The sequence below is a fragment of the Quercus suber genome, unplaced genomic scaffold (genome assembly GCF_002906115.3).
Source record: "Quercus suber isolate HL8 unplaced genomic scaffold, Cork oak 2.0 scaffold_423, whole genome shotgun sequence".
NCBI classification, from domain to species: Eukaryota; Viridiplantae; Streptophyta; class Magnoliopsida; order Fagales; family Fagaceae; genus Quercus; species Quercus suber.
This window is the reverse complement of record NW_027069874.1, coordinates 144,524-170,612: the sequence shown is the minus strand read 5'-3', so window position 1 is coordinate 170,612 and position 26,089 is coordinate 144,524. Positions and strand designations below refer to the sequence as shown.

General features: G+C 33.7%; 3 protein-coding genes, 1 long non-coding RNA gene and 1 other non-coding gene across 6 annotated transcripts; 2 read left to right on the top strand and 3 right to left on the bottom strand.

Annotated features, from left to right (window-relative positions):
- The first annotated feature begins 3,402 nt into the window (after window positions 1–3,402).
- LOC111992532 (clathrin light chain 1) lies at window positions 3,403–7,918 on the top strand. The gene is made up of 3 exons (XM_024024412.2): window positions 3,403–4,064; window positions 6,859–7,012; window positions 7,165–7,918. Exons 1-3 carry the CDS (start codon window positions 3,643–3,645, stop codon window positions 7,633–7,635), a joined length of 1,047 nt encoding a protein of 348 aa, XP_023880180.1. The 5' UTR covers window positions 3,403–3,642; the 3' UTR covers window positions 7,636–7,918.
- Window positions 7,919–10,461: 2,543 nt separating this feature from the next.
- On the top strand, window positions 10,462–10,534 carry TRNAK-UUU (transfer RNA lysine (anticodon UUU)). The gene has a single exon. It is a non-coding gene; the product is annotated as a tRNA-Lys (tRNA).
- A 141-nt stretch (window positions 10,535–10,675) lies between these two features.
- On the bottom strand, window positions 10,676–14,768 carry LOC111992541 (expansin-B3). Its single transcript, XM_024024424.2, has 4 exons — window positions 14,409–14,768; window positions 13,538–13,835; window positions 12,453–12,582; window positions 10,676–11,260 (listed from the first exon to the last, which is right to left on the bottom strand). The coding sequence occupies exons 1-4, from the start codon at window positions 14,578–14,580 to the stop codon at window positions 11,063–11,065; spliced, it is 798 nt and encodes a 265-aa protein (XP_023880192.1). The 5' UTR covers window positions 14,581–14,768; the 3' UTR covers window positions 10,676–11,062.
- Window positions 14,769–21,293: 6,525 nt separating this feature from the next.
- Window positions 21,294–22,303, bottom strand: LOC136062523 (uncharacterized). 2 transcript variants are annotated; one of them, XR_010624249.1, is made up of 3 exons: window positions 22,283–22,292; window positions 22,095–22,164; window positions 21,294–21,378 (listed from the first exon to the last, which is right to left on the bottom strand). It is a non-coding gene; the product is annotated as an uncharacterized LOC136062523 (long non-coding RNA). The 2 variants fall into 2 exon arrangements; XR_010624248.1 differs by lacking the exon at window positions 21,294–21,378 and adding an exon at window positions 21,476–21,495 and having other exon boundaries at window positions 22,283–22,303.
- Window positions 22,304–24,548: 2,245 nt separating this feature from the next.
- LOC111992958 (uncharacterized) lies at window positions 24,549–26,089 on the bottom strand. The gene is made up of 2 exons (XM_024024815.2): window positions 25,766–26,089; window positions 24,549–24,976 (listed from the first exon to the last, which is right to left on the bottom strand). The coding sequence occupies exons 1-2, from the start codon at window positions 26,010–26,012 to the stop codon at window positions 24,747–24,749; spliced, it is 477 nt and encodes a 158-aa protein (XP_023880583.1). The 5' UTR covers window positions 26,013–26,089; the 3' UTR covers window positions 24,549–24,746.

Sequence of the window (26,089 nt, the reverse complement as noted above, 5' to 3'; positions counted from 1 at the left end):
TTTTTTTTTTTTTTTAAGTTGATATAAAAGAACTTGAAGGTGTAGAAAATTTGAAAATTAAAGGTTTTTGATTAAATTCTCAATTAACATCACATTAACCATGTCAATCAGCTAAGGCTATGATTCATGATAAATGAAACAAAAATGAATATTTTGCAAATCAGCATATCCATCAGCACTACAAACCAACAAGAAAATATATTTCAATACTTGAGTTATACTAACTAAGTACATAAACACTACATCTATGGTTCAACCAAATTCTCTAATGCAAAATTCGAGACCCATAAATATGAAATCTCAAATTTATAACAAAGTCTTCAATCCAAACCCTCAACACCGATAAATCCCAAATCAACCACGTGAATAAATTTCCAAGTGATCAATCTATACATAAGCTCCAAAAACCAAAATTTATAATCAATTTCCAAATTATTTGTAATTCTCATACCAATTAATTAAGATTTAAGCCCAAAAAAAAGTTACAAATTTTCTTTCTTTTTTCTTATCTCTGTCTCTCATGCCCTATGTTTATGTCTATCAACAAAGCTACTGGGCATTCTCAAAAAAAAAAAAAAAAAAACAAAAAAAAAAAACAAAAAAAACAAAGGTACTGTAGAACAAAAAGTTAACAAAGAGATAAGAGGATCAGTGGTCTCAAAAAAAACCAACACCACTTAAGACTTCACTACTTTTCAAGGATAAATAAGTAATTACGTTTTAATAAATAGAAGCATGCGTTTAATTCTTCATAAGTCCTTTTAACAATACAACAACTGAACTTTCATTATTTACATAGATGTATAGATATTCTATAAGATTTTTTTATTATTATATAAATTAGAAAGGTTTAAAAGGATTTTAACAACTTAATAAATGTTTGTTTTCTCTTGTACTTTTTTTCTTTTTTCACTAGACAAGATTAAATATACCGTATAAAATATAAGATAAGTTCAAATCCAACCAAAAGGATAAAGTAAAGTTTAAACCCGTCCATTGTCAACGTACCCTCAAATCGAAAAGTACAAGTTTAATCTTTAACTTTTTTATATTCCTTTTTTTTTTTTTTTTGGGGGGGGGTGGGGGTGAATCGATTTTATTTTTATATATTCCTTTTAAATCCCAACATAATAAGCCTTTTGTTTTTGGATATTTAATATTTTAACTTAGGACAAAAATCTTCTTAAGAAAAAAAATCTTAGGAAAAAATTCAAATAATGGGGCCATGATAGCATAGAATTCTAACCATAGGTAGGCCATTCAAAATTTGGATAAGCCCTCAAAATGGCATCTCTCCATTGTCCCATTTTATTTTTGTTTCGTCCATCTAACGTTTCCACCATATGGTTTCTTCTTCAAAAATCTACATCAATCCCTACATGCATTTTTAATGATATTTAACACGTTCCACTTTCATCTAGAAAAAAGACTTTTCATCATATTTCCCAACCAACAAACAAACAACGTTCTCACCGTGATCCGAACACACCGCTCTTTTTTCTTAGACCAAGACAACAACAACAACAAGAAGTAAGCCCTCATTCCTATACAACACAACCCAACAGAAAAATCATAAACCACCACCAAATTCACAGAGAAAGAGAGGGAGAGACAGAGCTGAAATGGCGTTGTTTGACTTTAATTAAAAGCTTATAGAAGATAATTAAAAACAATAGAAAATACCAGAGTTATTTGAGGACATTGAGAGAGGAAAATGAATCTATGACCGAAGTATTGGTGTCCTCAAAGGATTGAATTACAAGGTTAGAGCATGATACAAATGTGATCTATCATGTCGAGGACATGTTTCCATAATTCAAGTGAAAAAAATACATAATCATTCTTTTGAGTTGGATTTTCACATCAATCTTCTTCCTTTATCTTCTTGAGACAGAATAGAAAAATATGTAAGGATACTAATGCTATAAAATATTTGACCAGAACTTATACAAATAAAATCACCCACAAAGAACTAACCAAAATGGATTTCAAATCATAGACCAAAAGGTTGTAAATAGTTAATACAATGATATTTAGAGACAAGTCATAAAACCCTTAGCAATAAGAGAAATGATATGTTCATAATACTTTCAAAACAAATTCTAAATGGTAAGTTGTTATCAGTTATTATAGGTGGATAAAAAAGTAATTTAAGTTGCGAATTCAAATTAGAACTAATAACAACTTACCACTTATGATTTGTTATAAAAATATCGTGGACATAGTACTTTTCTAACTAAGTACATAAACATTACATATATGGTTCAACCAAATTCTTCAATGCAAAATTCCAAGACCCATAAATTTCAAATATCAAATTTATAACAAAGTTTTCAAGCCAGACCCTCAACACCGATAAATCCCAATTCAACCACGTGAATAAATTTCCAAGCGATCAATCTATACCTAAGCTCCAAAAACCAAAATTCATAATCAATTTTCAAATTTTTTGTAAATCTTATACCAATTAATTAAGATTTAAGCCCCAAAAAAAGTTCCAAATTTACAAATTTTTTCTTATCTGTATCTCTCTTGTGTCCTATGTTTATGTCTATCAACAAAGTTACTAGTTGAACAAAAAGTCAACAAAGAGATAAGAAGATTCAGTGGTCTCGTGGCTGACATGTAAAACAAAAAAACAAAAAACAAAAAACAAAAAACTCAGCAACACTCAAGACTTCACTACTTTTCAAGAATAAACAAGTAATTACGTTTTATATAAAGCCTGCTGTTTAAGTCCTTCTTAAGTCTTTTTATCAAATACAAGCACCTGAACTTTCCTTATTTACATAAATGTATTGATATTTTATAAGATTTTTTATAAATTAGAAAGGTTTAAAAGGATTTTAACAAGTAAAAAAAATGTTTGTTTTCCTCTTGTACTTTTTTTTTGGGGGGCTGAATTCTTGTACTTTTTTTTCTTTTTTACTAGACAAGATTAAAATATATAAAATAAGTTCAAATCCAACCAAAAATGATAAAGTTTAAAGTTTTAAACCCGTCCATTGTCAACGTACCCTCAAATTGGAAAGTACAAGTTTTTTAATCTTTCAACTTTTTTATATTCCCTTTTTTTTTTTTTGGGGGGGGGTGGGGGGGATAGATTTTATTTTCGTATTCCTTTTAAATCCCAACATAATAAGCCTTTGGCTTTTGGATATTTGATATTTTAACTTAGGACAAAAATCTTCTTTAAAAAAAAATCTTAGGAAAAAATTCAAATAGTGGGGCCATGATAGCATAGAATTTCTAACCATAGTTAGGCCATTCAAAATTCGGATAAGCCCCTCAAAATGGCATCTCTCTCTTTGTCCCATTTTATTTTTGTTTCGTCCATCAAACGTCACCGCCATATATGGTTTCTTCTTCAACAATCTACATCAATCCCTACATGCATTTTTAAATGATATTTAACAGGTTCCACTTTCATCTAGATAAAAAGACTTTTCATCATACCAACCAACAAACAAACAGACAACGTTCTCACCGCGATCCGAACACACCGCTCTTTTTTCCTTAGACCAAGACCACAACAACAACAACAAATAAGCCTTCATTCTTACGCAACACAACACAACCCAACAGAAAAACCATAAACCACCACCAAATTCACAGAGAAAGAGAGGGAGAGACAGAGCTGAAATGGCGTCGTTTGATTCGTTCAGCAACGAGGTTGACGAGCAGAACAACCACGAGTCATCCACCGCCACCGCCACCGCCACCACGCGTCCTTTTGACGACGATGGCTACATCGGCTACGACCCTCGCCTCGCTTCTCAGCGCTACGAAGACTCTTCCGCTTTCGTCTCCTCTGACGACTACGCTGGAGATCCACCGCCACCGCCTATTCTATCTGACGATGTTGCAACGGGTTACGAGGAGAACGACGACGTTTACGGGGCTCCCACAGCTTCCAACCCGGACTACGTCTCGCCATTTGAGTCCGGTGCCAATGGCGGAGACCAAGATGATGATGGTGGTGCGGTCTTCTCTTCTGAAGGCCCTATCTTGCCACCCCCCGAGGCGATGCGTGAGGAAGGCTCTAAGTTGCGCGAATGGAGGCGGTCAGTTCTTTAACTTTGTTCTTCTTCTTTTCTTTTCTTTTTGTCAATCTTTATAATGATTGTGTTGTATTGGTTGGTTGTGATCTTTGATTTAGGATTGCATAACTGGGTTTCTAGACAGTTGGATTTGTTGTGGATGAGCTTAGGATCTTTGAGTTATCAAAAATCATAAATGGGTTTTCAATTAGTAAATTGGAATGAAAGTTGGGTTAGTTCATGATGTGGGTAATGGGAAATTTTGAAGAGTATTGCAGATTTGAGCTGATTGACTTTTTTTGTTATCAATGAATTTTAATTTAGGTTAAGCTGGTTAACCTAAAAATGGTTGCATTTGCAATGTGTAAGATTAAATTCTACATTAATTTTCATTGTCCATTCTATCCTCCAAATTAGTGTCCAAAGTTAATTGATTAGTGGGTTTCATCAATCCCAAACTATAGCAATGTCCACTCTAAGCTACAAAAAAATTTGCTACACCTTAATTCGGGATTAATTTTCCTGCTAATTGACTAATTCAGTCACTAATTTTTACTATGGGCTGGACATTGCAAATAAGTCTCAAATAAGGATGTTGATAAGAAAGCTTTGTAATTTAGGGTGCACGTTTCAAATGTTCCTGTAGTTTGACTTATATAACTACAATTAATCCTTTAATTTATCATTGTGAACTAGGACCATTATAGCAAATGATAACTGTGATCATTGTTAGAAAATTTAAATGGTTTCAATAGAAGCAGTTTCTAAAACCTTGAAGAGCTAGTCTTGTAGCATAAGTTGTGATGGTGGCTCTGATGTTAGTTGATCCACTCCGGATTGTTCCATATTTTTTCTTGTAAAATGTGTTACTGCTATATAGAACTAAGTTACCTGGAATGCTAATTGTTGTGTTATGCAGATGGAGAATGTGGTATTGTATGTTATTTAGCCAAAAATGTGGAACAATGGGGGTTTAGCGTTATACATAGCTTGTATAAATTGTTTGATCAGAAGCTAGAATTTGATAAAGCTAGTTTTAAGCTGGAATACTCATCTGCAAAATGGGTGAGATTTTTGGTTTGTAAAAATTGGTTTATTGAAACAAAAAGTGTATCAGGTTTCAGATTGATGAATCTTGGAACAAGGTGGCTGGGATAATCGAGAATTAGGGTTATGCTAGTTCAGAACTTGCCTGAGCTTTAAAATTATAGTTTGTGTCTAGCCAAGAGTTTTGTAACTCAACTAGCACCTACCATTGTTTTTAACAGAAACGTTCAAAGTTCAAATCCCCCCGCCCCCAACTATTGAATTTTAAAAAATTATAGTTTGTGTCTAAATATGATTTTGGGTCAGTGCAGCACAATCAATCATAAAAATTTCATTCAGGAATCTGAACATCTACCTTCTAACAATCAATCACAAGAAAGTCATGACATGTATACGCAAATTATTGAGTTAACTACAGCCAAGTCTACCAACATTAAAGTTCTATTAGATACATCATTTAAATAAAAAAATAAAAAAAAAACTGCAGCTAGCAAAAAATCAATTGAGTCAAATGAATGCATCAGCTGCAATGTAGCAGGAGCCTAATTTATCTCACTTGTTTTTATTAGGATCTTACATCCACATCCACGTGGTTCTCTTCTTTGTATAATTTATCTCACTTGTACATACAAAAAAATGGTCCTTTAATGCAGTAATTATATACTCTTGGGCCTTTTGGAATGTGGATTGTAGTACAGTAAGTTGAGTTTCTAGACTGGTTCTGATAAATTGAATTCAAGTAATATTTTCATCTGTTTGTTACATCTTGAGTATGTGGAAATATGCTATAGCTGCTATTGAGTGCAGCCCTATGTATTTTTTTTCAATGAGCCCTTGCTGAAATGGTATGTCCTCATAGCAAAGTAGTGGATGCTTGTGTAACTTACCAATAAGGGGTAAAAAAGGTACAGCGCCGTGTATTTGGTAATTGTATATCCTTATTTATTTATTTTCTTTTGCTTTTGTCTCATTATGGCTATGTATCTTAGAATAGTTTCTCTAAATATAAGGATGGTACTTTTGGTATATAACAATCATCGTTGTTTCTCAGTTGAGATGGACAAATCCATTTGTTGGCACTGCTCTACCTAATAGCACAGATTTTTTTTTTTTGATAAGTCTATTAGCACAGATTTTAAGCGGGTAGTTTGTGTTCTGAAGTCAAAGATCTGAATTATGTTGAGCAACAGTGCATATATTGTTGAAAGCAGAGCCATTGCTGGTTAGAGTTTATCTAGCTGGCTTGGGATGTGATTATTGAAAGTTTATAGCTGCATTTGAGCATTAGGCATGCTATGCAGTCAGGTAGAATAGGTCCTCCTTATTACAGGAAAGGGGATATAGAGATTAGATCCTATTAGTGAATTGTAAGTTTTATCTATGGGTTTGGGATGGCCTTTGAGATTGATCAAAATAATGATTGTTGCTTTACTATTTACTGCTTAAGGTAACATTTCACTTCAGATTTCATTTTGATCCTCATTTTTGTCTGCCTTTCTTGCTTTTTATTTCTATTTTTTATATTTTATAGTTTCATTTCTGGCAGAGAAAATAATACTGTAGAATGAGCCAAGAATGATTTACAGAGAAAGCTAACATTCCTCTGGTGTATTTTATTGTCCAATGAAATAATGAATTTTGTTGTTTGCTTGCGTGATCTTTATGAAGTTAAAGTGGTTCAAAAATCATGTTTGACTCTTGTTTTTAGCCATAGACTTCTGCTTGGTCATTAAATTTGTGCATTGTAAAACCTTTGACATTATTGATGCAGTCAAAATGCCATTCATCTTGAGGAAAAGGAGAAAAGAGAGAAGGAGATGCGGAATCAGATTATTGAAGAAGCTGAAGAGTATAAACGATCTTTTTATGAGAAAAGGAAGCTGAATTGTGAAACAAACAAGACTAACAACAGAGAAAGAGAGAAGGTACAAGTTGCAAATCTCATTGTTCTTTCCCTTCCAGGCCCCTCCTCCCAGCTAATCCTCTCTGGTCCTACCTCTCTCTCCTCTGAGTTGCATTTATTTCCATGCTTCATAGTTTAAGATAAATGAATTTGAACTTTTTTTTTTTTTGGCAGATTAACTTGGCTAACCAAGAGAAGTTCCACAAAGAAGCTGACAAGCATTACTGGAAAGCAATAGCAGAGATCATTCCTCGGGAGGTCCCTAATATTGAGAGGAAGCGAGGGAAGAAAGATGCTGATAAGAATCCTTCGATTGTGGTTGTTCAGGGTCCCAAGCCAGGGAAACCCACTGATCTTTCTAGGATGCGGCAAATTCTCTTTAAGCTGAAACAAAACCCTCCTCAACACATGATACCTCCCCCACCTGCACCTGCCAAAGATGGCAAGGATGCAAAGGAAGGGAAGGATGCCAAGAATGGGAAAGGTAAGACACCAACTGCAGCAGAGGCTGCGGGAGGAAATGCATCTGCATCACCTGCAAAAGATGCTACAACTAATGGTACTTCTGACCCGTCCAAACCAGAGGCGGCTGCTGCTGCTGAGAGCGATGCAACTGCTGGAACCAAGCCAGCTCCTGCTGAGTAATGACACGCTATATTCGTTTCTTCTTTCTTAGATTGCTTCTTTTTCACATACCATTTGTTATGAAGAAATAAGCACGACTATCTTATGATCCTCTTAGAGTCCACGAGATGGGTTCATGAAGAGGTTTCATCCTTTCTATTCATTTTTGTTTCCCCTTAGGATATGGTAGACTTTACATGTAATTTTTGACTCTCTCGCTTCACTTGTTTTGACATCTGTATTGTAACTAAATATTCACTCTAAATTTTTATCTAACTTAAGAACAATTACTATTTGTATGCCATCCTATGCATTAATTCTGTTGCTTTTTGTTGCTTGGCATGATCATTTGTGGTTTAAAGGAGAATGGTCTGAGCATTTGACGTTCAATTTGGTTCATCCATGATTTCCAGAATCTTCTCTTTGCGTATTGTAAGGTCATCCTTTTTAGTGAGGAAGAATTATTTGTCTTGAGGCTTGAGATATTATAAAATGCATAAGGATTTTTTTTTTTTGGAACCTATATTGTAAAAGGTTATAAGAGGAAACCATTTACCTTGACTTGTTGCCTTGTAAGTAGACTTTTAAAGGTCAAAAACAAAAGAGCTCGAATAAATTCTCTGGCTGGTGATCTTCCTTTGTGTTTGAAAAGGGGTGGTTTATGATAAAATGATATACTAGAAAAGACCGGTATTGAAATATTAAGTTCCAATGATGTACACACGGCTTACTAATTAGTCCAGATTCAAGTTAGGTTTTCTTTGGGCCGAGTCTAGAAACCCAACATCCAAATTGAACATGTCAAGTGGAGGAATCAGTTTTGATCGAATGATGCATCAAATATGTAAAGTTGCGATTTTCAACTAGCTTTTGTTGGCCTTAATTCCGTGCCAAATTTGATTGTAATTTCTTCAATCATTTCCTTGTATTTATGTGGGTTTATTTGTAAGGAATGAGTGTGAGAGATTGGTAAATAATCAAGCTTCAAAGAAGAAACAGTATAGTTCGCAACTAGCTCGCAAGCTCGCGAAAGTCTACATGTGAAGCACATAAATAGAAACTAAAAAGTTATGCCAGGCTGTCTAATTCGCGAGTACTTCGCAAGAAATGCCATCTCGCAAGGTACCTGTGAAATATTCTATTTGGCAAAAAGATAAAGTAATTTACCAAATTCTTTACCTACAATATATATACCCTCATTATCCACAAAATGTAAGGAGTGCTTTTCAGAGAGAAATCCTTAGCAAAAACACTTAAGAGTTAGAGATTGTTATACCCACAATCATCTACACATTTTCTCTTGGTTTTCCTTTACTCTTACCTCTCCATCTCTACATCTTTGAAAGGTTCTTAGCCCAAACACTTACCTCACTCAATCTGAATGTTGAGTCAAGTTTTGATGCCTTTGGGAAGTATTGGAAGGAGCCATTAAGTGGCAGATGCAATTGAGTTGAATTGCAAGATCCAGAAAGCTAGTGAAGACAAGATTCCAAGAAATCCGTTGATAGCAGGAGCTTAGAGGGCTCAAGTACATGGGGTAAACTAGGATTGAAGGGTCTTTTATTATTTGTGTACTCCAACTTATTCACTAGTTGATCGATTTTAATTTGGAGGGTCGCAGAGAGGTTTTTTGCCGAGTTTTTTGGTTTCCTTTTTGATAATACGTCTTGGTGTTATCTTGTGTTTGCATCTCTCCTTCCTACTCTTTAAACTTTTATTTTATTGTTCATTGTGGTTGAATATGGCTTAGAGTAGAGTTACTGGTTTATTGCGTATATTTACTCTTATTCCGCACTTTGTTAAGTTAAAGTAAAAGTAATTTAGCCGTAATTTTAATTTTGGGGTTTGAACAAGTTTTAGCATTTTCACACTAATTTGAGCTTTCAAAAACCAACCCAACCCTTTTGGGTTGAGTCAGGTCGATTGGTTCCAATGGTCATTCAATGTTTTGAACACCCTGAATCTGTAGCTATCAGGTTTATAAGTTTGCAAAAAGAAGAAGTTTACTTGAGGAACATGATTACTTGGTGAATGATATACCATCTCACATAAAAGGGTTCAAATTGCAGACAAATACAAGAAAGATTTCATTGCCGAGCATACAAATCACGGTTCCGAAAATTTGAAATTGAACTCTTGTTGGGTACCTAATTGTCAAAAAGATTTAAAAAGGAAAAAAAAAATATTGGAGAAAAAGTATATATTTCTAATAGAATTAATTCATAGCAACATCAAGAGTGTTTTAAGAGCATTTTTTAAGGAAAGACTTATGATTGTAATCATTGGCTGGTTGACGATGGTAGAGATGATTGGAGGAATTCTATCATATCTATGGAATCAAAACACAACACAAGACAATTCACATGTGATCAGACAAGTGATGGGCCAATTAATGGGACCGCCTCCACGCTTGGTGGTCACAACTTTGTCACTCAGCACCAACTAGCTAGTTGTGAAGAAAGATGTAAAAATCTGTGTGCATGTGACTGATTATGTAATCACAGCAATCCTACAGTTAGATTAGAAGCACTGACAATCTTTGGCTCGCGGTCGTGGTCGGGGGATCCCCCAAACTTGTGGAGCTTTCACTTTTGATTTTATAATAATAAATTTCTGGCATCTTAAAGATCTATAGGAATAGGATTCCTAAAAATAAATTCTTTCAACCACAAAGGGTTATTTTCTTGTAGACTTGTGGTCATATAACTCATTGCAGCGCAAGGAGTTGCTAGGTGCATTGGTTCGCGTCTTAGTATTTTCAGGATTTGTTTCATATATAAGGTATGTTGCTTTTGAACCAATTTCCATTCGGATTTTCTAAAATGTTATACATTACTGTATTGTCCAGCCGTCTTAGCTCAGCCGGTAGAGCGCATGGCTTTTAACCATGTGGTCGTGGGTTCGATTCCCACAGACGGCGCTCTTGATTTAATCTATACATTTTAATATTAGTTTAAGCTTTGAAATGAATTTTGTCATTACCAAAAAATAAAGATAAGACCGTAAGGTACACAAATATCTTGAGGGTTTGTTTGTTTTGCAAAATGACAACAGAAACAAATGCTGCATTCAACGGTCCAAATTCATTAAAAACTACAGTACCCCACAACTACAATCACAACCTCTCACACCAACTGACCAACATTAACATATAAAAACTAAAAATACGCTCTCTCTCCTTTGGAGAGGGCTACACATCTACTACACGGTTAAAACACACTACGAAAGTAAAGAAAAAAGAAAAGAGCATTGGATGCCAAAAGATGGACTCCAACTGCTACTTTTCTTTCAAAAAAGAACAAGACCAAACAGACAACGTTTACTTTTTTGGCCATGGGGACTAGGGGTGGGGGGAGAGATCGAGCCTTTCTTGGCATTAAAAGTGCTCAAGAAAGTGATTATTGTTTTATCTCCCTGCTTTGTCAAAACACCATTTCTCTTAATAATATTAGGGGAAGAAATTTAGGCGAGAGGTGTATGTGGCTTTTGGTGACCAATTACTTGGAATGACATCTTTGGCGGAGAGAGCTTTTCCCGTTGATAGTGTTGTTAGCTTTACAGAAAATGGCCCCTTTATGGGTCCTCCATTTATGCACCAGTTTGCACCCCATATATGATTCATCGGCAGCCACTCTGTAGAACCTCCCTGCCCACATAAAGATAGAAAGAGATTAAATTTTATTTTATCTTTTATAATTATTGACTTGATCTGTTGTTACTAGTATATAATAAAAATAGTATCAACAGTTGCTCTAATCACAACTTACACTTTTAATGAATTGTGAAATATATTATGTCCAAAAACATTTTCCTTCAGATTTTCGAAACTTGATTAAGCCACAATATTAAAATTAAAAAAAAAAAAAAAAAAAAAAGTTTGGCTTCAAAATCCTTCAGATTTTCGAAACTTGATTAAGCCACAATATTAAAATTAAAAAAAAAAAAAAAAAAAAAAGTTTGGCTTCAAAAGATGTGGGGCATAGTATGCAACATGTACACACATTTGTCAAGGAAAAAGAAAATGGAGCTGTTTATTTTTACAGTGTACGTATCTTGTATCGAGGCTGGTCAACAGTCGGGCTATAAAATTGTAACCATGGCAGAAAAATATCATTTCGAACATGCTTAGAACGTGACTTTTAAGATCGTGGCCCCTATCCATTTCACATGCTTTGATTCAAGACTCAAGTGAATGGTTGAATAGAAGCCAAACTAAAAAACAAAAATGAAGGCTAAAATGTGCTTTTGAGCACATTGCACTTTGGCCCCCATCAACAATAGCTAACAAAAAAAAATGTAAAAAGGCAAGTGAATTAGAACAATATCACATGCCTACAACAATTTTATAACATATCTTAAGTGATAAGTGGTTATTGGTTTTACTTTAGACTCACCATTGATATTACTTTTTTATCTATTAATAACAAATTATTGTAAAAAATATTATGAATTGCTGAGTAGGGTGGCACATGATAAAGAAGCGAGACATCCGCGATATTAGGAATTATCTACTACTACTACCAATAATTCCATGGAATGAAAATCTTTATTTGAGCGGGCTTATGCATTACTTTTTAGTTAAACACTATCACTTTAAAGTTGAAAGTTGAGACATATTTATTAAGTATTAACTTCATTGATTTGAGAAGTTTATTAATCATATGCAATTTTGTGGAGCGTGAAGAGACATGCTCTTTTACTTTTCTTTTCTTTTTTTTAATCTCTTTTTGTTCGGTGATCAAGTACGAAAATACTGTAGATGGTGGACTAGAAGACTAGAAAAGAGGAAGGAAACAATAAACAAGATAAAAACTTAGCAAAAGAAGAAAGCTACATACTTCTTTTATATGCATTGACCCCACGTCTCCATCTCCGCCCTCAAATTCCACTAGAAGTGATAGCCAATAATCTGTTGAACCTTCATTGACATGGAAGGCAATGTTCTTTGCACGATACTTGCATGGTGTCCTATAGGTACAGAAACATTTCCAATTTATTGGAGAGTTTTTGTATAAAGGCAAGCCAGTGTAGAGTAAAGCATAATCTTTTATGGAGAATAAAAGAAAAAGAAGCAAAAGCCTGATCCATTTATCAAAAAGAGAGAAGAAAGGAAAAGTAAAAGCAAACCCTTTTATTCTGTAGCATACAATTTTCCGCTTGATATTCTACTACATTTATCTTAAAAGAAAAATGCTAGAGTTATAAATTTTTTTACAAACTTTAATAATGGGCTCAGATCAGATTCAATATATATTTGCTACAACATCAGTTCCAAAAGATGTTATGAAATAGTTAATTTGTGGATCATGTATCATTACTTATCCTTAAATCTTAAACAACTAGAAAATAAGAAATTTAATCAGTTAATCATTATTCCAATCTATCTTTTCACCTTAGCCTTAGCACTGGAATTTAAGGTTTTTTTTTTTTTTTTTTGATGACTTAAGAAAAACTACGATGAGGTTCTTTTTTATTTTTTATTTTTATTTTTTTTGTTACCGAAACTACGTTGAGGTTTCATTCTCCAAAAAAAAAAAAAAAAAGAGGTTCTTTTTTTTTGGGGGGCGAGTAAAGGGACGAGGTTAATTAATTATGCTATAGTTGCAATGCAACAAGATGTGGGCAATAGTCAATGCATGGAACTATGAAAACGAGCCGGTCGCATAATCTTGGTAAAAGAAAAGGAAAATTAATCTGGTAATCTAAAGACAAATTTCCCTTATTCTCAAATTTAAGAAATAAAAATCACATAAGTCATGCCAAATGTTAGTTACTAGTTGGCCAGAGATACAAGAATCAATGAAATAAAATATAAATTAATTAACAAACAGATAACCGAAAAGTGACAAAATTGCAAGTGACAAAAACAGAGGCAGTTAAAAACTTAAAAGGCAAGACATACTACACAGTACAAAACACATACCTTCGGTAAAGGACTGGTAGTTCACCTCGGTTCCTTAGCTGACCACCCTCACCGGCTATAGCCATGTGTCCAAAGGCTGCGCCACTGAGGTCAAAGTGGCGCCCACTGGAGCATCCGGGACACTCGTCTGTGACTATTATGGTCACGGCACGTCTCGAGCACATGCTCTTGTCTTGGCATCTAACCTTGTAACATGCCCCACACCCTTCGCCATTCTTGAACAGTACTGGGTTCACTGCACCAACCCTGGCCCTCAATGGCTTCACGTCCACTAAGGACCCGTACCCACATGCCCCACCTACAAAACCCAATTAAATGCCATTACATATATTTACATACAAATTAAATTTGTCAGCATACACACAGTTAATTACCCTTTCTTTTTTTTTTTTTTTAAGACATTTCAACGATACGATGATAGCTCTTTATTATCAGATTAAAATATTAATCGATTCAATCGATTTTTAATATAGATAGATATTGAACGCTAAATTTTTCATTCAACCATGAAAAATTTAAACAGTTGAATTATCCGTCCACTGTTTTTTTTCTTTAGAAAGAGACACACAGTTAATTACCTTAGCTAGACATCATTGGTCCCACCATCCTTAGATTCTTTGTGATAAAAATAAAGTATTCGGTCTAAGCTGAATTTAATGATTTTCTCACCCTTTAAGAACCAAAAATTTTCTTACAAATTAGAAAAGAGTATAACCAAAATGCTAGTCCTACAATGCCAATTAAACTAAAACTGATTCACTAAACTAAATAGAAGAAAAAAAAAACCAACAAAAAGAGAATCTGAAAACCTCAAAAAAGCAACATGGGAAGTGGGAAACTAGCTAATGTGGTTGGGGTGAGTGGGACCTACCGGTGCTACCATCGCCCTCGGGGTCGCCGTACCAGGTGGCGGTGGCGGGGTACCAATGTAGGTCCGGAACACGTTTCTGAACCTGAGCTGAAACAACCAAACACTTCAACAAAAACCAAATGCTAAAAAACCTGCGGCCAGAGCTACCGTGACGCAGCATTGTGTGGCTCATAAGGGACGGTGGCGCCACCAGTTCAAGCAGCTCACAATGTCAGTTTTCCGATAAGCACAAAGCCCAAGAAGAGAGCTTTTTTTCGCCGACACTTTTTTTCTGTGTAGTCTAAAGTGGGAAAGCTTGTAGTGTTTTCTTGCTTTGAAGGTGGGATGTCTTGGTTATATTATTGGAGTAATTTATAGAGCACAGGAAAAGCTATGTTCTTCTTTAATGACCATGTGAGCCATTATTCTTGGTTTTATTTTAGGGAATGCCATGGGCAGTTGGGTCCCACGGACAGTTAAGGCGTTAATTCCGCTCGGCCGTACTTGTCAGATTGAATAGTGAGGGAGAGAATTGGACGACATAACAATTTACCTAATTGTTAGTGATAAGTAACAAATTTAGCTAATGGTTAGTGATAAGCAAAAAATCTCTAAAAAAATTCGTAACTGAAATGCTATTATCCGAAAGTATTTTTACAAAATTTTAAGTGATAAATTGTTATTAGTGTTATTGGTGAAAAAAAAAATTTAATAATAAGTTTAAATTAGAATCGACCATAACTTATCAGTTATCACGTAATATTTGTTATAAAATTTTGTAAAAATGTTATATGTATAACACTTCTCAATTGGTAAAAGCCTTTTTTTTTTTTAATTTACATTAAATGACCAAAAACACTCTTAATTATTGTTGTTGTGAAATTTTTGTAGCATTAGCCTAACGAGAAATGAGAGTAGTGAGGTAATAATTATTGTTGTGAAATTTTTGTAGCATTAGCCTAATGAGAAATGAGAGTAGTGAGGTGAGGGTGTTTTTGGTCATTTCATGTAAATTGATGTTTCTACCGTTGGTCTTGTTCTCTATTGGGGGAAAGCAAACGGTAATGTGTCATGTGTGAGTCACTGAGTTTGCTGAGACTTAGAGGAAGTGACGTCGGCAACGTAGTGTCTGAGAACGATACCGTTTTGTGCAAACAGGTAAAAACCTTGGAAAGTGTTTCGGTACAACAACTACGGTCAAAAATGTGAAAGGGCTTTGCAGGTTTTGTTGACCTATTTGGTCTATTTGGTTGAGAAATGTGTATCCTCGAAATACAAGACCATTTTCTATTTCAGCTGTTGTTTTTAATATTTCTCTTTTTTCTGCTACTCAACTATGTGTAGTTTTAGACTTTATTTCAATCAATGTGTTAATTCTTACCTTAAGAAACTATGTTACAAAGCTTCTCTCTCTGCCCAAATTAAAGAGGCCAAACTATAAATGGATGCATTAATTTTGGAAACAAATACTAACATAAAATTTCAATGAAATGTCAAAAAGATGTACTTGAGAACATTGCGGGGCTAAAGTTCTGAATTACTGGCCAATGTGTGGTCCATTGAAGCAATTTTTGTTTAGTGTTGGTATCTTGTATATATCTTATCTATTCAATCAAAAAATGGGCCGCCCATTTGATAGACCAAATCAAAGAACTATAATTGGTATTGTCCAGATTCCAGATGAATGACCAAAGCCTCAAATATGCACAAGCGTGACATGACTCGCGTAAAATCAAAGATACAAATTGCAGTGTTTTCACTCTAATGGTGTTGGTGCCTCCACTAAATAGTGGGCAATGCTGATTGCAGGTCATACATTGGTCTAAGAAGTTTGTTGTTTTTAGCACACTTTTGTTTGTTCCTTTGAATGTGGATGGTAAATGTGAATGATCCAAGGCCTAACAGTTCTAGAAAAAAGATAGTGATTACCATAATAGAAGGTAAATCTCCACCAATTTCGATGCCCGGGTTGTGTGTTTAAAATTTTTCTAATTTGTCTGCAAGCTCTAACAGAACATGTGACTAGGCAGACGAATCTAATCCGTATCATGCATTCGAACCATCAAACTTTGTATAGCTATAGTTTCCGTTGGTATTTAATCCTAAATGTACTTGATTATTATCGACATTTCACATCAGCATATAGGCATGTTGCTCGTGTTTTCTATTATTAAAATTTAAAACCAATCCTCCCACTCACTGTAGGATAGGATAGGACCCTAGTTGTATCAAAATTCTAATTTTTTTTTTTATTAGGAAAATATCATTTTGACCGTTACATTTTTGGGTTATTGTTAATTTGGTCCATACATTTTGGTACAAGTCAATTTGCTCTTTATTAGTTTCAACTTGCAATCAATTTCCTTTAGTTTCTTCTCAAAAAAAAAAAAAAATTCCGTTAATGAGTTGAAAATAATAAAAACCAAATTGACTATTAATAAAATGTAAGAAACTAAATTAAAAATGACTCAAAAAAATATATAGGAACCAAAATGATATTTTTTGCATTCTCTTTATTGTCTATACTTGCTTTACTAGAGAAGGAGGTAATGTTATTCTAACATTTTCAATCTATTTATGTCATTTTGTTGGAGAACTTCTATTATTATGTTATCTATTTGACCAAATATTTTTCATCCAACCCCAAATATAAAATATAAAAAAAAATGTTAAAAAAGAAATCCATTTGATCAATGAAGCAACTATTTTGAGTTTATTCAATGCTTTGAGTATATATTCTCTATCTCATTTTTTATATTTTACTTTATACTTCACCAATTATAGTATATCATGTGTCTAATATTTTTTTTTTTTCCCATTTTAAGTTTTTGTTATTTTAGAAGGAAAGTAAAAAAAAAAAAAAAAAGTGTAGGAAATTGTAATTGGCAAAGTATAAAGTGGAACACACAAAAAATGAGACAAAAAAATTTGTATTCTTCAACTCCAAGAATCATGCTTATGTCAAAACTCATATAGATCTAGCATCCTTGTTTACGCTACACATTATTGTTTATACTAGTGCTTAAACCTAAATCATGTGCTATGATTTTTTCTTAATTATCAATATACTAGTGCTTAAAACTAAATCATGTGCTATGTTTTTTTCTTAATTATCAAAATATTAACTTAGTACTATTTTTTCTACATATATTAACAAGTGATTATGACTAGTATAATTATTGGTAATAAGAAAAATGTTAAAGTTACTTATAAATTAACACGACAATAAATATGATTAGTGTTACTTTAACAACGTAATAAATAATTATCAAAATTATTTTTTGTTTGTTAACAGATCAATTTGTAAGTTTATGCAATTTGTAATATCTCCCAAAAATAAAAAAAACCACTCATATCATAAAGCCTGAAAATAAGACATCCAACCGAACAACTAAAGGCCAGTGGCCCTAGTGGGTGCTTAAAAAAAACGAAGATTATGATATAACTTTTGTCTTTCTTTGACTATCTTGAAAATATTGTAACAGATCTTTTAAATAAAACACGTAAAAATCAAATAATTGAAAAAGAAAGCATTTTTCGCGCCCTACCTCTTCCCGCTCTCCTCCATGATTGATCAAAATTTTCTCCTTCTGACGTCTGTGGAGGGTAAGCATATGAAATAAGTGCACTTCAAAGTGCCTAACAAACATATAATAATACTTTTAACGAAAACACAAACATATATAATAAGATACACAAAGGCCCACGATGATCGATATGTTAAAAGAGGAATGCCTTAAAGTTATTATTAAAAGTTCATCTCCATGATGTTTTAATAAACTACTATGATTATCTAGAAGTTAAAGAAGCTACCGTTGAAGATTATACCTTGTGAATCCAATCAGCAAATAACACAAAGCGGTCCCAATTATTATATTGAAATCAAAACCAATTTATTTTACTTTTGCATGTTACTGTTTTATTTTATATATTCAAGAATATATAGCATGGGTGTCCACAACAGAATCGAGTATTCGAATCATGCTTTTAAAAGGCAAAATCAAGGGAGAAGAGAAAAGGCTACAAGAAAAGTGTAGTTTAATCACTTTATTTCCTTTCTTTTTTTACCTTCCTCTTTCCTCACCTCGTGAGTTAGAAGTTGTCAAGGAGCTTTACGGGTTGTATGAATCTTCCATGCTAGGGTGTGCCGATTATTTTTGATGAGTTGGTAGCCACATGCAATTTTATTGTTTACTATTTTGAGTTTTGGTTCTTGTTTGAACCTAACGAAAATATGTGTTATCAACAACAATATTTGATACATTGAAGCTCTCTGGTTGCAGAGAAAAAACAGAAGATCCAAAAGTCCGTTTGGAATTCGCTTATTTTACTGAAACTGAAAACTTTTTGCTAAAAGTACTGGAGATAAATGTAAAAGTTGGCTGAAATAATACAGTGAGACCTATAAATAATATAAAAAAGTGCAGTGAGATCTGTAAATATAGTAACAAAAATAAACTAAATAGTAAAATAAACTGTGAAATATAATCTATCCAAACACAACACAACTATGGTAGAATATCTCTGTCAGTCAGTCAGTGTCACTAATCGTCTAGTGATGCACTTCATCCCAATCTTTTTAGACAAAATAATGCGCAGCGTGTTGGAATTTTAGTGGAATATGTTGACAGACAAATGAAAGCGACTAGTGTTGATATTTTACAATTATTGATTACCAATTTAGACCTCAAATTTTAGGCCTTAAGTCAGTTTTAAGCTTAGTAGAGAAATTAAGCCCAATTGTTCAAGTTATTAACCAATTGACATAAATAACCATAGATAAGCATACAAACAATCCCAGTCACAAAAGAGTAATATTATTGCCATAAACTATTTTATAATATTTTTATAAATTGTTAATGTGGTCATTTTCTTACTGGTTTTTATCTAAGTACATCATTAGTATCACATTTTCATTTACTAATAACTACTCACAAAAACAATAACTTATAAAAAATTTTATAAAAAAAAATTGTATCTCTAGAATTACCCATCACAAAATTCTAACACCCACAAGAAGACTGAAGTGCTTACGGAGATAAAAACTCAAAGTGGAAAAATATCTTTGGGGTTTCTAGCACCAAACAATTCACTAATCAAGGATAGTTGCTGTACATATCACTTCCAAAACCCTTGAAGTTAAGTAATGTCTATATTCTGGAGCTTATAGTTCTTGCTAGCAACCGATTACTTGAATCCCTTCTTTTTGATCGTCTCCAAATTTGCAATTGATCCTCCAATTGCAATGACCAAGTCTCAATGTGTGTGATGGTTTGAATCTCCTTTTATAGAATTTGGCAATTTTAGAGGAAGAAGATAGAGAGAAGAGAAGGGTCTTACTACTAAATATTTTAAAATTTTATAGTAGCTTTTTGTTCAATAAAAAATTTTAAAAAATATATTTCTCCAATGAAAGGAATATTACAAAAAGTTCCAAGAAATTCAATGATTTAAATTAAATTATTTTAATTAGATGTCATATTTATATATAAGAAATTTGGATCTTAAAGATTGCATTCCAATTTCTTTTTTTTGCACAAAACTTTGGATCTTAACTATTGGATTCCAGTTTCTTTTTTGTAAAAAACTGAACCAAAATGTTAAACATCATGATTCTTTTTTTTTTTTTTTTTTTTTTTTTTAAAGATGTTTAACATCCAAATTACTTCTTCTCTCTCTCTCTCTCTCTCTCTCTCTCTCTCTCTCTCTTTGAAAAATTTTAAAAAAAAAAAAATGGAATCCAATTTTGAAGATCCAGATTCCTAATTTGTATAAACTGTTCCATTGCAACTCCAAATATTAGAATGTTTCCCCAGTAAAATATACAGATCTTGACAAAAGAGATACATTATACATAATTCATATTTTGTAAATAACTATTTAGATATATTACGCATAGCTCAAAACCTAAAAAATAAACCATATAACATGTAATTTCATTCTTATGAGGTTTGGGCATTAACAGTTGGACATTATTGAAATATGTACATGATTTCACCATCAATCCCTCTGAAAGTCCTTCGGTTTTTCTCCATTTTCAACCTCCATTGGTCAAGACAGATAACAAGCTTTTTGTGCCCCTACACCTTCGATCCATCCACAAGTTAGCTCCTTTCTGATGTGAATGCAGTTACCTGGTTGTCTAATTCATAAACAGGAAATATGAGGTAAAGAAAATTCATAACAACCTATCTTAGAAATAAAAATGATATATATATATATATATTTTGTTTGATAAACTAGAAATAACAATGATAGTAAAGTAAGTGTGTCTCTGCTTTCCAAAAAATGAAAATTTGAAAAAGCTATACCTACAAATAGTGAGGTTTAAAAACACTGTACTTTGAAAAGATGCAGCTTCATACCATTGTGCTGGCCAGATGCTATATAGATAAAGTTGAAGACAGAAAGAATAAGTGAAAACAAAAAATGATGGCAGAAATCTCATCAGAGTTCTTCGATCTCATAAATCTTGCCTAAGTTATAATGCTCCAAGCTAGGAAGCATGGACACTAACACAGGACACAATATGACATTACACCATTTCTTGAAAAACTAAGACAAAAAGGGCAGGGATACAACAATTAATTAATGAATCGAAGATACACCATGCTTACCCTTGACACTAACACTATTTAAAAAGTCAATACCCCATTTTTATTAAAGTTTAAATTAATGAGGGTAGTTTTAGAAACTATTATCTTTTTAGTTTAAAGACAACGCATGAAATTATAATTCCTTAAAAAGTAGAATTTTCTAAATACAACCAACAAAATGGGATAGGAGTAGTTATAAAAAATGATTAAAGCATTTATACCTTGTCATCAATTTTTATATTCCATGCATCACGGTTAGACCCATAGACAGGGTTACCGACAACAACAGCATTCCTCAGGAGTGGAACTCTATCAGGAGCATAATCATCATCACTGTCATAATATTGATGTGGCCCAAGAGATTTGAGAATCATTGCCAATAATAGAGAGAGTCCCTGAAAACAAAATATTAAAAAAAAAAAAAAAAAAAAAAAAAAAACTTCATTCTTAAGGACCCAATATTGATGTGGCCCAAGAGCTTTGAGAATCATTGCCAATAATAGAGACAGTCCCTGAAAACAAAATATAAAAAAAACTTCATTCTTAAGGACCCAAAGACTTTTGTATCTTATTACTGTAGAAAACATAACTATCTAAAAAATGTGCCTAGGAAATTAGGGGGAAAAAGAACACCATACTGAGGTTTAATCACAACAGCTAAAACTTTTGCAATTGATATAGATAAGAAACGATGTAATGGTTGATTGTGACAAAGCAAAGCGCATTTTCTGGGAGAACAATAACTAGATCAAATCCCTAAATGATAGGATTTATATATCTCAAACCTCATATGTAGGAAAGACGCATCTAAGACTATAAAAGGGAATATATTAAAAGTTTCTACTGGTTTCACTACTTATGGAAAGGTAAATAGTGTCAATTAGTAAATCCTTTGAGAGAAAAAAAAAATATTAATCTAAAAGTGAAGGGGGATCCCAGTAAAGGGGACAAGATCCTCAGGGATTGAACCTGTGCCCACTGCCCTCTCATTTACCACTTGAGCCAAGGGCTCCATATCCTTGCTTATAAGTAAATTCCCTCAAAGGGTGCCAAAATTCAGAGAGAGAGAGAGATACCCGGACAGACATAATGGACAAGCCTATCCACTTACAGATCTCAAAGTTTGACCTGACAAAATCTTTCAACTGAGCAAAGTTCCCACTTGGATCCACTGGAAAGTCCTGTTTGCCAATTGAATCAAATCAGTATCATTACCACATAAAAGCATCTTTCCTAGGTCAATCACCTCATGAGTAACTAAATAGGAAATAACAGAATGAGTTTGTATGCATAATATACCTCCTCCCAGTTACGGTTTAGAAATACATCCGCAGTCACTCCAGCTTCCAACAGGAGAAGCAGAAAGAGAAGCAGCATATACAGTTTCTGTTAAGGACAACTATGAAGTATGAACGGATTATGCCATACGCTTTAGTTTAGCATCAAAATATCCCATTCTGGGGTAAAAGAAGAGCTTTAAAAAGGTTATTAATGAGCAAGCAGAGAGCATTTTCAAGAATGGAAAAGAAAGCAAAGCCATAAGCCTTGTTTTAGAAAATTTACATATTTCACTTTCAAAAACAATGCTGATGGGTTAAAAGATCTCTTTTTCTTTTAACATAACCCTAGGATTACAGGAATCAGCCACTCCAAAAACAGAGAAGGGGGGAGGGGGTGGGGGGGTGTTGTTAAGGCCGCCAACCAATCACCTCTTCCGAACCCTACAAAAGTGAGAGTTTCGTGCACTAGGTGCAACAATGACTAAGGGTTCAAAATAAGGGTTATTGTAAAAAGATCAATACTAATTTTAAATGGACAGATAAAACAATTGTACAGTCAGATATGCATGTCAACCCAAATTAATAATATTAATTAAGTTCAATTGAAATTCTGACTTTGAAACTCCCAAGCACAACACAAAAATGTATGAAACAAATACAGACTATTAAGAATTATATTACAATAAGAAAAGAAATGGAACAATCTGGTTCTATAATAATACAGCAATCAAGGTTGAATTATAGGATCAACTATGGTTTGTCTGAGCGAATATTTTCATTTTTGGTTTATTTAACCGGTCTTGATATTGATAAATTAAAACTATTGGTTTTACATAGCATCAACGTTGCTGTGGAGTTTTCGAAAACTAAAAAGGCCTGTTTTGAGTGGAGTTTTCACGACTCTAGAGGATTCAAACATTAAAATTTATTATATCTGACATTTTTATTGATATTATTGTTTCACTATTTTTATTAAAAACTATCTTGGACAGAGAATGCCATCTCTCAGCCAATGAGTTCTTGACTTGTCAGCCAAACTACAGCGAAAGGTACGGTGATAATACAATTTCATTCCGGACAATATTTCAGATGCATTTTGCTTGCATATCATCTTCCTATATTGTTCTCAATAAAATGACATCCTGATTACTTTTCCAAAAGATTATCATCATATGCTCCTAAACAGGGGTAATTTGAGCAAAGTTGTATGGCTAGAACTACAAATTTTCTTGTTTTAACTTGAAATTTTTTCTTTTGCTCAGACCCCATCTACTTCAGGTTCCTAGCAAAAGAACAAGAACTTCCCAAATTCTCAGCAAAGAAATACTACTGGAAGTAAATCATCAACATGTGCAGTCATGCTATTCTTGTGCTGAGGCAGATGAATAATGCACTTTATGTGAGAATAAGACAATGAAATTGTCTATGTTTTGGAACTATTAGTCTTCTCAGAAGTCATGATAGCTATGTTTCAGCAAATACACAACATAACACAAGGGGAATTATTATGCAAACACACCATGCGCACATGTACAGGACATGCACTGATATATTCAATTGGAGTGGCTCAACAAGGATCTAAATTTTACACCCGTGTAATTAACACATCACTTAAGAAGATATCCATAGTGACAAAACACTGGATAATCTTGTCACTGAATCTCTTTTTCCTTTCATCAAAATGCCTTGTTTTAAGATTTTACAAATCTTGGATTCACTAGTACTTCTCGGCTTAAATATCTGTATACAAACAATTCAATGCTCACAAAAAGTCTACACGATTGTTATGTACAAATTAGCATGAGTTCTTTTTGTCTTTTTTAATCAATTGCACAAGTGAACCTAATTTCATGCTCCTGAAATGGTAGCAAGGTAGCATAAAACTCGGGATCTGTATGCAAGCCATGCGACCATTATGAAGACATAGGAGTTTACAAAACAAATAACCTAGGAAGCACGTACATGGATACAGGTACAAGTATAACACGGCAATACGAGCAATTTTTGAAAAATTATAACATGACATGACAGGTATGACACCGGTATGACACAAATACGAGACCAGTACGACATGGGTATAGCATCCTAAATGAAGCGTTCGTACTTTTTAGCAAATAACCCTTTTTTTTCTTTTGCATACGTAGACATAAACAAGCACAGAATGGGGGCAATCAAGAAGCTAACCTAAATTTCTAGTTGCATTATGCAGGCAAGCCCAAGCTTGCAACATGAATGCATGTTGACAGGCAAATAAACTGATTTCTTAAAGACAATAAGAACTACAATAACAGAAAACAGAGTATTTAATTCATTTATCCGACACTTTTCATCACATCACAACCTTCAATATCGCATTGAGATTCATTGAATTATCCTGTTCAACAATCTCAAAACACGGCTACTAATTTTTTTCTAAGGGCTACAAAATTTTAAATTAAGAAAATTGCTGCAAATCTTTGGACCAGGTTTTGATCTCTATTTCACTAATCAGCATCAAAATCCAAATACATTCTATAGGCATTTCTATCAGAAGAGTAGTAACTTTCTATCAAGTTATCAACTTGGAAACCATATTTCTTGTAGAGATTCATAGCAGGGGTCCTCAACGGATCAACATGAAGTGTTATACGGTGAACATTTCTGGTTCTACATTTTTGAATTGCTGCTTTCAACAATGCCTCTCCATGTCCTAGCCTCCGAGAATTCTCCTTCACTGAGTTTGTTTTCAATCAAAAAGAACACCCAAATTTAAGAAAATAGGTTATCTTCAATAAAGACACAAAAACCTGAACAATAATAAATAGTTTCACCAATTTAGGAATTTAAGGGTTTGCCAAATCAGTCTCATTTCCACTGGAGAAACCAGTCCGCAGAGCAAAACATACAGGTTAGAAGGACATAAGGGGTGCATGCGACCACATATCTTATTCTCATTTCTTTTATTCTTGGCTTAAATATACTCCTCGTCCCTAAAATTCAACCTATGAGCCACTTTAGTTCCTAGAGTTTATAGTGATTGGTTTTAGTACTTAGATGATGTGGTCAAATTAAAAACTGACACATCATCACTTTACGGGAACTAAAAGCGATCACTTTGAGTTTGTTAGGGGCTAAAACTGATCACCTTAAATTTTTGGGGATTACAAGCAATCACTTTAAGTTTGCCAAGAAGTAAAATTGCTCATGAGCTAAAGTTAGAGACCAAAAATGTATTTTGGCCTTTATTCTGTTTTGGTACTTTCATCAAATGGGTGACAAGCATATTTGAGGTTTCACCAACTCACAACCCCACAATAGGGGGCACAAAACTTTAGCACTTCAACTATTCAGACATGGATAAAAATCATGAATTTCAGACAGTTTTAGCATATGGGCCTTAAGGGTCATCAATTTCATATTCAAAGAACAGAAACAATCGATAAAAGAAACAATATATTGAAATTATCAAATTTCATACGATGAAAACTTCGTAAAATTGAAAGAAGGAAAAGGGGTTGGGAACCTGCGAGCTTGGTGATGGAAGCGTATAAGGAAGAAGGCCAAGAATACATGACATAGGCTACAACTTCACCATCGACCTCCACGTAAAGCAATCCAGAGTTCTTCTTTCTCATCTCATCATCAAAGGATCTAGCAAGTGATTCGTGTTTGGGAAATATCTTTCTCTCCAATTTCACAATCTCATCCACCACTTTGGCCCAATTGCTGGAGTTTCTATGCAGTTCCACTATGACCCCACTCGACGACATTGATGAGTTTCGGCCTTCTTTTACTTCCTTTGCTCTGTTTCAGAGAATTTCAGCCTGTGTACCCCTTATGATAAATC

Coding starts and splice junctions, on each gene's coding strand:
- LOC111992958 (XM_024024815.2), bottom strand. CDS start 26,012: ATGTCGTCGAGTGGGGTCATAGTGGAACTGCATAGAAACTCCAGCAAT. Junction 24,977..25,765: donor TTCCATCACCAAGCTCGCAG/GTTCCCAACCCC, acceptor AAACAAACTCAG/TGAAGGAGAATTCTCGGAGG.
- LOC111992541 (XM_024024424.2), bottom strand. CDS start 14,580: ATGAGCCACACAATGCTGCGTCACGGTAGCTCTGGCCGCAGGTTTTTT. Junction 13,836..14,408: donor CGAGGGCGATGGTAGCACCG/GTAGGTCCCACT, acceptor TGGGTTTTGTAG/GTGGGGCATGTGGGTACGGG. Junction 11,261..12,452: donor GGTCAATGCATATAAAAGAA/GTATGTAGCTTT, acceptor TTATGTGGGCAG/GGAGGTTCTACAGAGTGGCT.
- LOC111992532 (XM_024024412.2), top strand. CDS start 3,643: ATGGCGTCGTTTGATTCGTTCAGCAACGAGGTTGACGAGCAGAACAAC. Junction 4,065..6,858: donor AAGTTGCGCGAATGGAGGCG/GTCAGTTCTTTA, acceptor TTATTGATGCAG/TCAAAATGCCATTCATCTTG. Junction 7,013..7,164: donor ACAACAGAGAAAGAGAGAAG/GTACAAGTTGCA, acceptor TTTTTTTGGCAG/ATTAACTTGGCTAACCAAGA.